The sequence below is a fragment of the Pseudorasbora parva genome, chromosome 10 (genome assembly GCF_024679245.1).
Source record: "Pseudorasbora parva isolate DD20220531a chromosome 10, ASM2467924v1, whole genome shotgun sequence".
In the NCBI taxonomy this organism is placed as follows: domain Eukaryota; kingdom Metazoa; phylum Chordata; class Actinopteri; order Cypriniformes; family Gobionidae; genus Pseudorasbora; species Pseudorasbora parva.
The window spans coordinates 30,057,245-30,071,164 of NC_090181.1; the positions used below are offsets into that span (position 1 = coordinate 30,057,245).

At 39.5% G+C, this 13,920-nt stretch overlaps 2 protein-coding genes across 6 annotated transcripts in view; both read left to right on the forward strand.

The window, feature by feature from the left end:
* Nucleotides 1-3,096, forward strand: part of ppp1r13ba (protein phosphatase 1, regulatory subunit 13Ba) — a 52,355-nt gene extending 49,259 nt beyond the window's left edge. For all 5 annotated transcript variants that reach the window (XM_067455834.1, XM_067455832.1, XM_067455835.1 and 2 more), the window contains 6 exons: nucleotides 70-821; nucleotides 986-1,123; nucleotides 1,239-1,372; nucleotides 1,486-1,652; nucleotides 1,743-1,942; nucleotides 2,098-3,096. In XM_067455834.1, the coding sequence (XP_067311935.1) occupies nucleotides 70-821; nucleotides 986-1,123; nucleotides 1,239-1,372; nucleotides 1,486-1,652; nucleotides 1,743-1,942; nucleotides 2,098-2,139 (1,433 nt within the window). In that variant the 3' untranslated portion in view covers nucleotides 2,140-3,096. The remainder of the gene's footprint in view (nucleotides 1-69; nucleotides 822-985; nucleotides 1,124-1,238; nucleotides 1,373-1,485; nucleotides 1,653-1,742; nucleotides 1,943-2,097) is intronic.
* A 156-nt stretch (nucleotides 3,097-3,252) lies between these two features.
* Nucleotides 3,253-6,051, forward strand: sdsl (serine dehydratase-like). Its single transcript, XM_067455837.1, has 7 exons — nucleotides 3,253-4,176; nucleotides 4,455-4,497; nucleotides 4,689-4,828; nucleotides 4,944-5,032; nucleotides 5,106-5,333; nucleotides 5,427-5,551; nucleotides 5,639-6,051. The coding sequence occupies exons 1-7, from the start codon at nucleotides 4,024-4,026 to the stop codon at nucleotides 5,827-5,829; spliced, it is 969 nt and encodes a 322-aa protein (XP_067311938.1). The 5' UTR covers nucleotides 3,253-4,023; the 3' UTR covers nucleotides 5,830-6,051.
* The last annotated feature ends 7,869 nt before the right edge of the window (nucleotides 6,052-13,920 follow it).

Here is a 13,920-nt window from a genome sequence, read left to right on the forward strand (position 1 = left end):
TTAGCTTTCCATGTTATGATTATGCATGTTCACTTCTTTTAAATTGGCTTTCTTTTCATTGGCTTCCAGTATACGGAAAACCAGTCCTACCAGGCTCCACCTCTCCCTCTCCAGTTCCACTCTACCAACAGTCCTCCACAGATGATTTTGACAAAGAGATGGCCCAAGAGAGCACTCCCTTACCTCCACCCAGTGTGGAGCACATCCCTCGCCCTCTCAGCCCTACCAAACTGACCCCTGTGGCCCACTCCCCTCTCCGTTACCAAAGTGACATTGACCTTGAGGTGCTGAGAAGGAAATTAGCCAATGCTCCCCGACCTTTGAAGAAGCGAAGCTCCATCACAGAACCAGAAGGACCCAGTGGGCCTAACATCCAGAAGCTCCTATATCAGCGCTTCAACACTCTTGCAGGGGGCATTGAAAGTGGAGTGGGTGGTACACCTTTCTACCAGCCTGACAGTCCTTTGAACTACATGGCCACAGCCCTGGGTGATGTGGACACTGCCAATGGGAACCTGGTGGAGTCAAGCATGTTAGCTGAGCCTTCAGCAGAGCCCACAATCTCAATCCCTCCGCCCACCTCTTCTGTGTCACCTACAGCTGATGACAATGAGAACCAGCAGACACATCTATGTAGTGACTCAGGGGGTGCCAAGTTGGATGATGCCTCAGACCCTTCTTCTAAGGACAACCATGAGGACAATCATAACAACAACCACACAAATGTTACGGACACACAATCTAGTCCGGTACCAGAAGCCCATTCCCCTGCAGAGCAGGACACCACAGCACAGTCAGGAACTCCTCCTGGTGCATCTACGGTGAGTTGGCACTAGCTTGTTGGCTAGGGTCATTCTGCAAGAAGTCTTGTGAGATTCACAACAAACATACATACACAGAGTCAATCCTTTAACCCTAACCTCTGGTCTGGTGAGATGTTTGATCTTTGAAATATGAAAACTAATAGATTTTTTTTACATTGCAGGTCAAGCGCACCAACTTGAAGAAGCCTGGCTCTGAGAGGACAGGTCATGGCTTGAGGGTCAAGTTCAATCCTCTTGCATTGCTTTTGGATGCATCTTTGGAGGGCGAGTTTGATTTGGTGCAAAGAATTATTTATGAGGTACTATTCAGTTGCAAAACTCCACTTACACCTATATTGTATGCTTGAACTAGACTCAGTAGTAGATTGTCAACTATTTCCTCCTCAAATTGTGTTTATTTTACTTCATCCTCAGGTGAACAATCCTAGCACTCCAAATGATGAGGGTATTACCCCTCTCCATAATGCGGTATGTGCGGGTCACCACCATATTGTAAAATTCCTTCTGGACTTTGGGGTCAATGTCAATGCGGCAGATAGTGATGGATGGTGAGGACTCTAACTTTTGTCAGAGAATACCAGACAACTGTAATATTGTACAGACAAATTCTTACTCATAAACTGATGTTACCAGTTGCTAACTCTATCTCACTTGTGATCAGGACGCCCCTGCACTGTGCAGCTTCATGCAACAATGTTCATCTTTGCAAGTTGCTGGTGGAGTCTGGAGCTGCCATTTTTGCCACTACTATCAGTGATGTGGAGACGGCAGCAGACAAGTGCGAAGAGATGGAGGAGGGTTATGTCCAGTGCTCTCAGTTTCTATATGGTAACATCAAAAACATTTTCTGGTGTTATTTTTTTTTTTTTTACTATAAAGCGAGTTTCTAGACTAGTGGCTTCTTTATTTACCTTCCAGGTGTACAGGAGAAGCTGGGGGTAATGAATAAAGGGACAGTTTATGCCCTGTGGGACTATGAAGCTCAGAGTTCAGATGAGGTGTCCTTCCATGAGGGCGATGCTCTCACCATCTTGAGCCGTAGGGATGACAGCGAGACAGAGTGGTGGTGGGCCAGGCTTAATGACAAGGAGGGCTACGTACCACGCAACTTGTTAGGGGTAGGATATCTTTATAGAGCATGTATTTATTTGTTGAATGGCACTGTTATGCTTTAAAAAAATATTCAAATTTAAGATGAGAAAGAATCGACTCTGTTAATTGTTTAAAAGGTAGGTTCTCCATCTGTAATTGTTGTTCACTGTTGTCATTGTAGCTGTACCCAAGGATCAAACCCAGGCAACGTTCCTTGGCATAGGTAGCCAGAAGAGACAGCGCGAGCTCCTGCAACAGCCGTTGGCATGAAGCTGCTGGATGTCGACCCTTTCTTTGCCATCACCACAAAACAGAGCTCACAGGGGTGGCAAGGAGCACGTCTGGTGTTGGACAAGAGGGAATATCCGAAGAGTGGTCAGAGTCGAACTCAGTGGTCTTCCGTTTGCATCCGAGATTTTAATCGTCACTTTGATGTGTTGTTTTTGCAGTATCCATCTTACCCTTGTATCTGTTGAGGAACATGTTAGCTTTTCTGACCTCTTCCACAGTGCAAACCTCCTGAGTATATGTATGTGTGAGAGTGTTTCAGAATGGGATGTTACTGTCAGAGTGGGATGTGGATGTGATGATAAGAGTTGGTGACAGAGTATGCAGTCTTGGATTCCAATGTTTCGTGCTCTGTGGTTATTATCAGGCGAAGAGAAAACCTAAGGGACTGATGTTTCATTTCCCATGGTTAGGAAGTTGCTGATTCGGGGAAAAGGAAGGAAAGTGCTGGAAAGTGTTTAGAAGAGACCTTGAGGCTGGTCAAGCTACTGATGGATAATAAGGAAGTGGCCTGCTATGGAAACATGTATATTTTTATGTGTGAAGAATTATGTGGGCTGATGGAGGTGAAATTGTGTAGTCATCTATGAGGAACTGTGGATGCTGAAAGGAAAACTGATGCCATAAAAACTAATGCTGTGGCTGTTTTCCTATCAACAAGGAGATATTGACAACATATCACATAAAACCTATATTCCTACGCTTTATTTAATTTGGGCGTGATTTTTTTATGCTACATGATATTTTCCCTCTTTAAAGGTTGTTTATTTAATTAAAATGGGAAAACAATTATTTTAACAGCTTGATATAGACTTTTATGGCTGTCAAAACAGGCGGGATCTGCCTTGTGTTTGTGCTGCCATATGAGAGCCCTTTATGCAATGTCATGTATATGTGCACAATAAAATTTCCATATTGGGACAAAGTCACATATGTTGTATTGACTGGATTTTTTACAGCCTGTATTCTATGTAGGAGTATGATGAAAGTTTAAAAACATCTTGTTTGGGTTTCGATCTTGAAATATAATAGATGCATTTGTCATAAAGTTTGCAACATGGTATCCAAAGTCTTGCTTTATTTTAATTAATTACTTTTTTAGCTGGAAAATAAATGCTTATATCTTTTGAAAAAAATATTGTTGGCAAGCATTTGTGAAGCATAATATAGATGTTTAATTAATTAGACTCGTGTTTCTCAATTTCAGGAATAACTTCTAGTTTAACCTGACATTTGATAATTTCGCATGCTGTCATGTTTTATCTAGCGGTCTTGGACATTACTTCATTAGTGCTCCATTACTTTATTGTCAGTAAAAGAACTTTGAACTTATAGGCAATGTTCAACAGAATCATATAACACCAGCACGCAAAGAGGTGAGTAGGCCTGAGTGATAAATACTACTTTGTCTGCATATTTTATGTTTAAAACTTAACGTATGTGCTTACAAAAATTCTCAATATTCTTAAGAAAAATCTGAGGCAATTTCTTGAAGTGATAATTCAACCAAAGATTATAATTCTGTCATAATTTACTCACCCTCAAGTTGTTCCAGACTTCTTCTGCACAAAACTAAAGATGATGTCAGTTACCCAAATTCTTCAAAATATCTTTTGTGTTCAGCAGCAAACAGAAATGCATAGGCCTGCAGGTTTCGAAAAACTTGAGGGTTAGTAAATTATGTCAGAATTATAATTTTCGGGTGAAAACTATCCCTTTAAAATGTTCGTCACGGTTTGTGCACTGAGGTCGCTTACCCACCGTAACTGGTTGTCCACTTCCTACCATATTAACTGTATTTCAGAACATTTTGAGCAAAATGTCCACGCAAAATGGATTTCATGTCGTCACCCCACTTCTCGAGAGCACGGGCATGTCTAAGCGGATGGGGACTACAGTGTTTATGAAGATGGAGAGCTCACAACCCGCTGGTTCCTTCAAAATCCGTGGAATAGGATACATGTGTCAAAATGTGAGGAAAAATATCGCCGTATTTCACTAAATCAAGCACCAGAATATATATTTTTGACTAAACATAAAGCTGCTAAATGTTATAACTCACAATGTGGCATTTAAAATGATCCTAACATTGTATCGATCATTGAATCAAGCTTTAAGAAAGCAAATGTTTACTTCCAGTAAACGCAGTAGAGTCCGGGTTCACACCGCCATCTAGTGTTTATTAAAGGAACGATCGCATAGGTTATTGTGATAAACATAAACTTTTTTTATTTTTTATTCCTTTATAAGGTTGCAAGTTCAAACAAGTCGAGGGGTGTCATTTGTTCTTCTGGTGAGTAAAATGGTAAAGATTTACTTGTGTTTCCATTTGTATGGACACTTTTTGGCCCAAGGGCCCTTTGATTTAGAAAACAAACTTAAAACATAATTTTCACACTATATCACTTATTTAACATGAACATATTCAAATATTTATTGTGTTTAACAGCATTCTGAACGTCCTCTCTGTTTCTGTGCATATAGGTGGTAATGCTGGTATGGCCACAGCATATGCAGCAAGAAAACTCAACCTGCCAGCCACCATTGTTTTGCCCTCTACGACACCCCAACTGGTAGCTCAAAAACTAAAGGACCAAGGAGCTACAGTCAAAGTTGTCGGCAAGGCAAGATCAACGTACCATCACAGCTAACCTAAATGCCTTTATTCCAGATATGATGCAGTTATCTTATTACGTTGTCTTAAATCATTTACATGACAGTTTTTTTGTGGTGTTGTAGGTATGGGATGATGCAAATGCCGAGGCCCTACGATTGGCTGAAAGTGAAGGTCTTACTGTAATACACCCGTTCAACCATCCTCTGGTCTGGTGAGTTTATATAAAATGAATAAATAAATAAACTCAAGAAATTAAATTTATTGTTAAAAAATCTGTCTTTTAGGAAAGGTCATTCCAGCATTGTGCATGAACTCAAGGCCTCATTGCCATCCAAACCTGGAGCTATAGTGCTTTCCGTAGGAGGTGGAGGTCTGTTTTGTGGGGTGATGGAAGGGCTGGATGAGGTAGGCTGGGGCGATGTGCCTGTCCTGTGCATGGAGACCAAGGGTGCTGATTGTCTAAATGTTGCTCTGAAAGCAAGAGATCTGGTTACACTGCCTGACATTACAAGGTATAAATGAACAAATCATCTTGAATTCATGAACAGTTTTTTTGTTTGCAAATCTGAATGTTTTTGAACATCTGAATTCTGATTGGTTGCAAGTGAGGCAACGTGTCTGGGAGCAAAAACGGCTTGCCAGAAGGCGTTTGAGTACAGCAAACGGCCCAATGTCATTTCAGAGGTGGTGACAGATCTACAGGCCCTGGAGGCAGTGGAACTGTTCCTGGGTAAATTCATCTCTATGATAAAGGCCATCAAACAGCTCAATAACCATAAAGCTTGCTTTGCGATTGATTGCTGTATCCTGTATGCAGATGAGGAGCGTGTGTTGGTGGAGTTAGCCTGCGGAGCATCATTGGCTGCAGTGTACAGCGGACTCATTCCGAGGCTACAGGAGGATGGACGCCTTCCTAAACCGCTCGACCCTCTGGTAATGATTGTGTGTGGGGGTGGCAGTGTCAACCGGGCTCAGCTTCAGCATCTACAGGCAGTCATACGGAAATGACCACATCTCTACATTCTCTGAAAAAAAAGGTCTATGCATCTGATTTAAGTAGCACTGACTGGTTGTGTTGCATAAATCAAAATATATATAAGGATAATACTGCTGTATTGCTTTGAGCAAACATTCAGAACTGTTTTTTTTTTGTTGCATTATCTGTAACCCTGCTTCACTGAAATGCTGTTTGTGTAATAAAGTCCCTTGACAAAGCAGAATATTGTCACTTACCATCTGTAAACTGCAGGTGGTGCTAATGTCTTTTGTTGGTGCTAATGCCTTTTTGATATACTGTAAAGCTTGTATGTTTTGCTTAAGTTTATGGCAAGACACTTTAGGCAAAAAACATTTTTTTTTCATGCACTGATTCATTTTGAGATTTTGGGCTATTTATATCATGTTGTTTTAGACTAGTGGAAAGAAAACATCCAAAATATACATTTTAGCGATCATTTTAATGCACTTTACCTCAGTAGTCTGAAGATTTTTTTTACAGAGGTTTAAAAAAAAAAAACTTAAAAAAAAAAAACTTCAACAGCAAAAAAGAAAACTTCAATAAAAAAAAACTTCAAATTTATATATATATATATATATATATATATATATATATATATATATATATATATATATATATATAATTAATTTATACAACATTTTATGTTGACAGTATTTCATGAAGTGATAAAAAAAATCTATGCAAATTAGTGCATAATTTGTTATATAATGCCTTATTTGCATGTTAGAGTACATGTTACACTGTTAAATTCAGTAATTCAGTTCTCCAATTGAACATTTTCTAGTGACTGATCACATCTACATTTTTTAGTTGGCCAAATTGAATTGCATCAATTCACAGAAATTCAATTTGGCCAACTGAAAAATTTAGATGTGACCAGTCACTAGAAAATGTTCAATTGGAGACTCAAGAGATTCAATTGGAGAATTTTTTTTACAGAGTAGCACAATATTTTAGAAATGTTGTCAAACTAATTTTTTGTTGTTGAAATTCTAATAATTAGAATAATTCAAATTAAATCAACTTGGAAAGTATGGTGTTTTTTTCACTATATTCAACTGTAGTGTCTTTTCCTTAAATAATGACCACAAATATGCTAATAATAATAGAAAAGAAGCTTCTTAAAGCCGCACTTGGCTACTTTTGCTCTCGGGGTCCCCCTACAGTTTGGAAAAAATAATGTCCTCAACTACTGACGTAAGATCTGTCATCCTACATCAGGGGATGCCATCGCGCATGCATTTGTTGACATGACAACCCTGATAGCCCTGAACTAGTGATGCGCGGGTCGTCTCATAACCCGCGGACCCCGTATGTCTATTTAATGGTCGCGGGTGCGCGGCGGGTTGTAAAAATATATACAGTGGTGCGGTGCGGGCCAAATAACTTCATAAAAGCATCCCGCGGGTTGGTGCAGCACTAACAGTTCCCCTGAACACTGCAAGAGGAGTTCAGAGTTCTTCTGGCATCGCGTGTGAAATGTCTTCATCCCAGGTAAGTAACGTTACAGTCAGTGGCATGTTTCAGCATGTCATATGAATATAATTTCATGGGTTTTATTTTTTTCAAATGCCAAATAATCACGATGCTCACGTTTACAAGCCAGCGTCATTATAGTAGTCTATTGGTTACCGTTTTACAGAATCTATATGATACTTCAGTTCAGTGTTTGAGTGGTAGCTCACCGTAACAAGCATGACAGCATCGGTCGGGCAAGCCTCCTTCAGCTCACGCCGACGAGCAAACGCTGGTCCAATGTTGATCCTCGTCCTGCCTTTAATCCCATCACTTTTTCGTTTCCTCTTATTGCTTTCCTCCAACAAAACCTTTTCTTTCTTATTTGTCTCTGCTGCTTCGGACATGACTATATTAGCCGACGAACAAAGTTGGGCTCGCACGTCCGAATTTAAGGAAGTGTGGGTGTTGGTGGAAGTGACGTATATGCCGTAAAGCAGTCAAATTTTGTAGTTCTTTTTGTTCTCGGGTTACTACCCGAAAACCGAAGTTTAAAAGTACGATTAAAAACGATACAGACCCCATCAGGCTATGGCAGACGTGTCATTCAACCTATTGTAAGTCGATTTATCATCACAAGAGTCTTAAAAAATATATTATGAAGGTTGAAAAGTTACCTAGTGCTGCTTTAAGATTTTACAAATTTTCATAATGTAAATAATGTAAAATCTTTGAAAACTACATAGCCACTGTCAGTTGCAGCTTAGCCATTTCAATGATGAAAATCACTTGTTTTAAAAAGATCTCACACACACACATTCATTCACCAGCCACTTACTTTGCTAGTATCACTTTGGACCCCCTTTTGCCTTCAGAACTGCCGTAATTCTTCAAGGAATGGGTTAAAAAAAAGGTGCTGGAAACATTCCTCTGAGATTCTGGTCCATATTGACATAACAGCATCACGCAGTTGCTGCCAATTTGTCTGCTGCTCATCCATGATGCAAATTTCCCATTCCATCACATCCCAAAGGTGCTCTATTGGATATCTGGTGACTGTGGAGACTCATTGTCACGTTTAAGACTCATTAGACCAGTCAAAGTTTTTCCAATCTTCTATTGTCCAATTTTGGTGAACCCGTGGGAATTGTAGCCTCAGTTTTCTGTTCTTAGATGACAGGAGTGGCACCATTGTGTCTTGTTTTCTGCTATAGTCCATCTGCTTCAAGGTTGGACATGTGCTTTCAGAGATGTTCTTCTGCAGATCTTGATTGTAACCAGTGGAAATTTGAGATATTGTTGCCTTTCTATCAGTTCAAACCTGTCTGGCCTTTTTCCTCTGACCTCTGGCATCAGCAATGCATTTTCACCCACTGAACTGCCGCTCACTGGATATTTCCTCTTTTTTTTTTTGACCATTCTCTGTAAATTCTAAAGATGGGTTTGAGTGAAAAGACCAGTAGATCTACACTTTACATACACTTTACATAAACCTATACATATTTCTATCCTGCTTCTGTTACAAATTTGTGGGGACCAATCACAAACTTAACACAATGACGGATTAATGACGGTTTAACACAATGACGGATAGATAAGCGATGGATCGTTGGTCTGATTGATTGAAGGACTATCCAATTGCGTACAGAGTCATTTGAACTACAGTGTTTATGGAAAGTATTCAGACCCTCTTCAATTTTTCACTGTGTTATATTGCAGTAATTTGCTAAAATCATTTTGTTTTTCATTAATGTACACACAGCACCCCATATTGACAGAAAAACACAGAATTGTTGACATTTTTGCAGATTTATTAAAAAAGAAAAACTGAAATCACATGATCCTAAGTATTCAGACCCTTTGCTGTGACACTCATATATTTAACTCAGGTGCTGTCCATTTCTTCTGATCATCCATGAGATGTTTCTACACCTTCATTTGAGTCCATCTGTGTTTGATTATACTGATTGGAATTTATTAGGAAAGCCACACACCTGTCTATTTCAGACCTTACAGCTTACAGCGCATGTCAGAGCAAATGATAATCATAAGGTCAAAGGAACTGCTTGAAGAGACAGAACTGTGGCAAGGCACAGATCTAGCCATGGTTACAAAAAAAATTCTGCTGCAAAAAAGGTTCCTAAGAGCACAGGGGTCTCCATAATCCTTAATTAGAAGATTTTTGGGATGACCAGAACCCTTCCTAGATCTAGCCGTCCAGCCAAACTAAGCTATCAGGGGAGAAGAGACTTGGTGAGAGAGGTAAAGAAGAACCCAAAGACCACTGTGGCTGAGCTCCAGAGAGGCAGTCGAGAGATGCGAGAAAGTTGTAGAAAGTCAACCATCACTGCAGCCCTCCACCAGTCGGGGCTTTATGGCAGAGTGGCCTGACAGAAGCCTCTCCTCAGTGCAAGACACATGAAAGCCTGCATGGAGTTTGCTAAAAAAAAAAAAAAAAAAAACACCTTAAGGACTCCAAGATGGTAAGAAATAAGATTCTCTGGTCTGATGAGACCAAGATAGAACTTTTTAGCCTTAATTCTAAGTTGTGTGTGGAGAAAACCAGGCACTGCTCATCACCTGTCCAATACAGTCCCAACAGTGAAGCATGGTGGTGGCAGCATCATGCTGTGGGGGTGTGTTTCAGCTGCCGGGACAGGATGATTTGTTGCAATCGAGGGAAAGATAAATGCGGCCAAGTACAGGGATATCCTAAACGAAAACCTTCTCCAGATTGCTCAAGACCTCAGACTGGGCCGAAGGTTCACCTTCCAAAAAAGACAACGACACTAAGCACACAACTACAATGAGTGGCTTCACAACAACTCCATAACCGTTCTTGAATGGCCCAGCCAGAGCCCTGACTTAAAACCAATTGAGCATCTTTGGAGAGACCTGAAATGACTGTCCTCCAACTACCATCCAACCAGACAGAACTGGAAAGGATCTCCAAATCCAGGTGTGAAAACTTGTTAAATCTTTCCCAAAAAAGACTCATGGCTGTATTAGATCAAAAGGGTGCTTCTACTAAATACTGAGCAAAGGGTCGGAATACTTAGGACCATGTGATATTGCAGGTTGTTTATTTTTTGTAAATCTGCAAAAATGTCAACAATTCTGTGTTTTTCTGTCAATATGGGGTGCTGTGTGTACATTAATTACAGAAAAAAATATTTTAGCAAATTGCTGCAATATAACAAAGAGTGAAAAATTGAAGGGGGTCTGAATACTTTCTGTACACACTGTATGCCCGATGATCACTCCTTTTGCAGTAGAAAATACAGAGCAGACTCCCCAGACAAATGTTCAGTCCTAAAAGATTAAGCTTTGTCTGGTGATAGCCAGACCACAGTTCAGCAGTTACTGAAATACTTAGACCATCCCATCTGGAACCAACAACCATGGCACGTTCAAAGTCCCTTAAAGGGTTAGTTCACCCAAAAATGAAAATTATTTCATTAATTACTCACCCTCATGTCGTTGGACACCCGTAAGACCTTCATTCATCTTCGGAACACAAATGAAGATATTTTTGTTGAAAGCTGATGGCTGAGAAAGGCTTCAGATAGGCCTCCAATTGGCATTTAGTATATTGCACTCACAAGACCCATAAAGACACTAAACACATTGATACAAAGTCTATCTCACTACAGTGGCTGTACAATCATTTTAAATTGCGACGAAAATAGTTTTTGTGCGGAAAAAAAATCTAAATAATGACTTTATTCGCCAAGTTATTGTCTTCCGTGTAGGTCTCGGACGTGACCTACACGCGATAGCGGTGCCTCCTCTTCTGGGTCATGAACAGCAGATCTGCGTCATATTCTCGTGCATGTAAAGTCGTTATTTAGATTTTTTTGCGCACAATAACTATTTTCGTTGCATTGTAAAATGATTGTACAGCCACTGTAGTGAGATGGACTGTGTATCAATGTGTTTAGTGCCTTTTATGGGTCTTGTGAGTGGGAATGTACTGAATGCCAATTGAAGGCCTATCTGAAGCCTTTCTCAACCATCAGCTTTCAACAAAAATATCTTCATTTGTGTTCCGAAGATGAACGAAGGTCTTACGGGTGTCCAACGACATGAGGGTGAGTAATTAATGAAATAATTTTCATTTCTGGGTGAACTAACCCTTTAAATCACCTTTCTTCTTCATTCTGATGCTTCAGCATACCATCATGACCATGTTTACATGCTTAACTATATTGAGTTGCTGCCATGTGATTGGCTGAGATATTTGCATTAACAAGCTGTAGAACAGGTGTACTAATAAAGTGGCCAGCGAGTGTATATTTTCTCGTAATATATGTTTTCTTTTGCACGCATAAAGTCTTCTGGTATTGGAACTACAGACAAAAAAGTGTGAGAGTAATGTAAACCACTTGGCTGTAACTCAGGATCTGCCTTGTTTCCTAAGGCTGTTATTAATGGACCTCATGATCCATGTAAATAACGATGAAATTACCAAGTGCTTTGTCATGTGATTGGGAAAAGGCAGGTAATTGTGTTAGAACAAAGACCGTGGTTGTAGTATATTACAGGATTTATGGTGCACTGAATGCTGGGCAGCGTACAAGATACTTCACTGTGGTTAAGAAATTGTACAGTTTCTGACATGAGCAATGTTCTTTTTGCATTGATTTATGATTGTTTGAAATGACTGATACATGAGAATGTTTATCTAGTTATACATTATTGAATAGCTTGAATAAGAGCGCTTTTTAGGGAACCAGCTCTTTGTTTCTAATAAAGTTTCTGCCAAGATTAAAAAGACCTAAGTGGCTTTACGCTTGAGAGCGTATTTAAGCTTCTCACAGTTTTCAGTCCTAAGGGTTAAGTGCAGATCAAAGTCATGAGATTGATTCTGAGCCCCACAGAGGGCCCGTAATCTACTCTACTTCTGGCCACTTTTATCTGTACTCTAGAGGTTGATTTCAGTTGAAAAAAGCGGCTTGTTGTTAAATACACATGGCAATGATATGTTTGAAGTTGATGCCTTTGTAAAGAATATTTATGCTATCTGTGATCGCGTTAATGGAACAGCTACCCCAAAATGAATGTCGTTCCAAAACCATATGACTTTATTACTTCTGTGGAAAAGCAGAAATTTCTGGCGGCTCATTTCCGAATGGGGATGATAGGATATCCCAGTTTTGAAGTTATCAGGTCTCTTTGATGACGTCAAACTTAGGGTATGTTTACACAACAACTTCATACAGTAAAATATCTAACTTCCGGAACCACCTTCCATATTCAACTTAGAAAGTAAGTGTAATGCCTCTTGCATTTCAAAACACTTATGGACATCATTGTTGCGCCAGTTACACTTTTTTCATTAGTTTGATACTAAAGGCGGTCCGACGGAAGCAAGCTATTTTATTTTATAACATGATAAATATATTATAAATATGATATTTGTTTGAAAAAAACCCATATGTTTGCTTCCCATATGCAGGCCTTTTCTAACCCACAGGAGCCATTCGAATTACTTTTATAATGGATGGATGCACGTTTTTGGGCTTCAAATTTTGGGCAGCCATCCATTACAAAGCTTGGATTAGCCAGGACATTTTTTAATATTACTCCAATTGTATTCGTCTGAAAGATAAGAGCTTGGCTCTGCGCTTCTACGTATACTTCCACTCAATTTAAAAAAAAAGTTTCCTTCAGTACTCCGTCTTGGATTGCGGTATATTCTCTGGTTTTCTCCGATCAAATTTTAACCGGTCCAATAATAAAATAATAATAATAATTCATTACATTTATATAGCGCTTTTCTAGGCATCCAAAGCGCTTTACATAGAAGGGGGAATCTCCTCAACCACCACCAATGACTCGGCAATCATCGAACAGAGGGAGTCGCTGAGAGCGATGATGTTGATGCCATGCGCTACAGTCTATAGTTTGAGATGACATGTCAAGACCAAACGTTAGTGATTGTTTATGGCAGATCCAATGGTTTAAATCTTCAACAGAGAACCCGCCTTCAAGGAAGTTTACGCTTGTCAATGGAGAGTGCCCAGACTCGTTGTACAAATAAAATGTACGAGTCTGGTAGGACAATACCTAGGATGATTTGAGGGTGAGTAAATCATAATTCAAAATTCTGGGTGAACTATCCCTTTAAGCTTGACGTTGACTAGTCACTGATCCACTTTTACTCTCAGTTTCCAAACAGTTAAAATGGCAAATAATTAAATGCATACTCCATGAGCGCTTCACAAGATATGTTTGAGTATACCATCTGCATCCTCAAAATTGATTGTGTGAATGCATGTTTTAAACAGCTTATACACGTAAATTAATCGCCATTCTAAAGTAATGAGTGCTGCATTGTGCTGCACGGGATGAATTATTTCTAACTGGCTGTGTCTCAACTACTAGTAATTAAATTAACTTAAACAACTTTTGTTTTTATAACAACTTATTTATATATTTAAATTACAAGTGTGAAAAATTCCTCAACCGGGATTAAAAATCACAATTAGCGCAGTGTGGAAATACGGAAGCCCTGAGCGGCCATAGGTCCTAAAAAATGTTTTTCTCCTGGTTTTGTCATGATCACAACTTTGTTCATGATCTCGAGATAACACAAGTTGTTTAAGTTAATTTAATTACTAGTA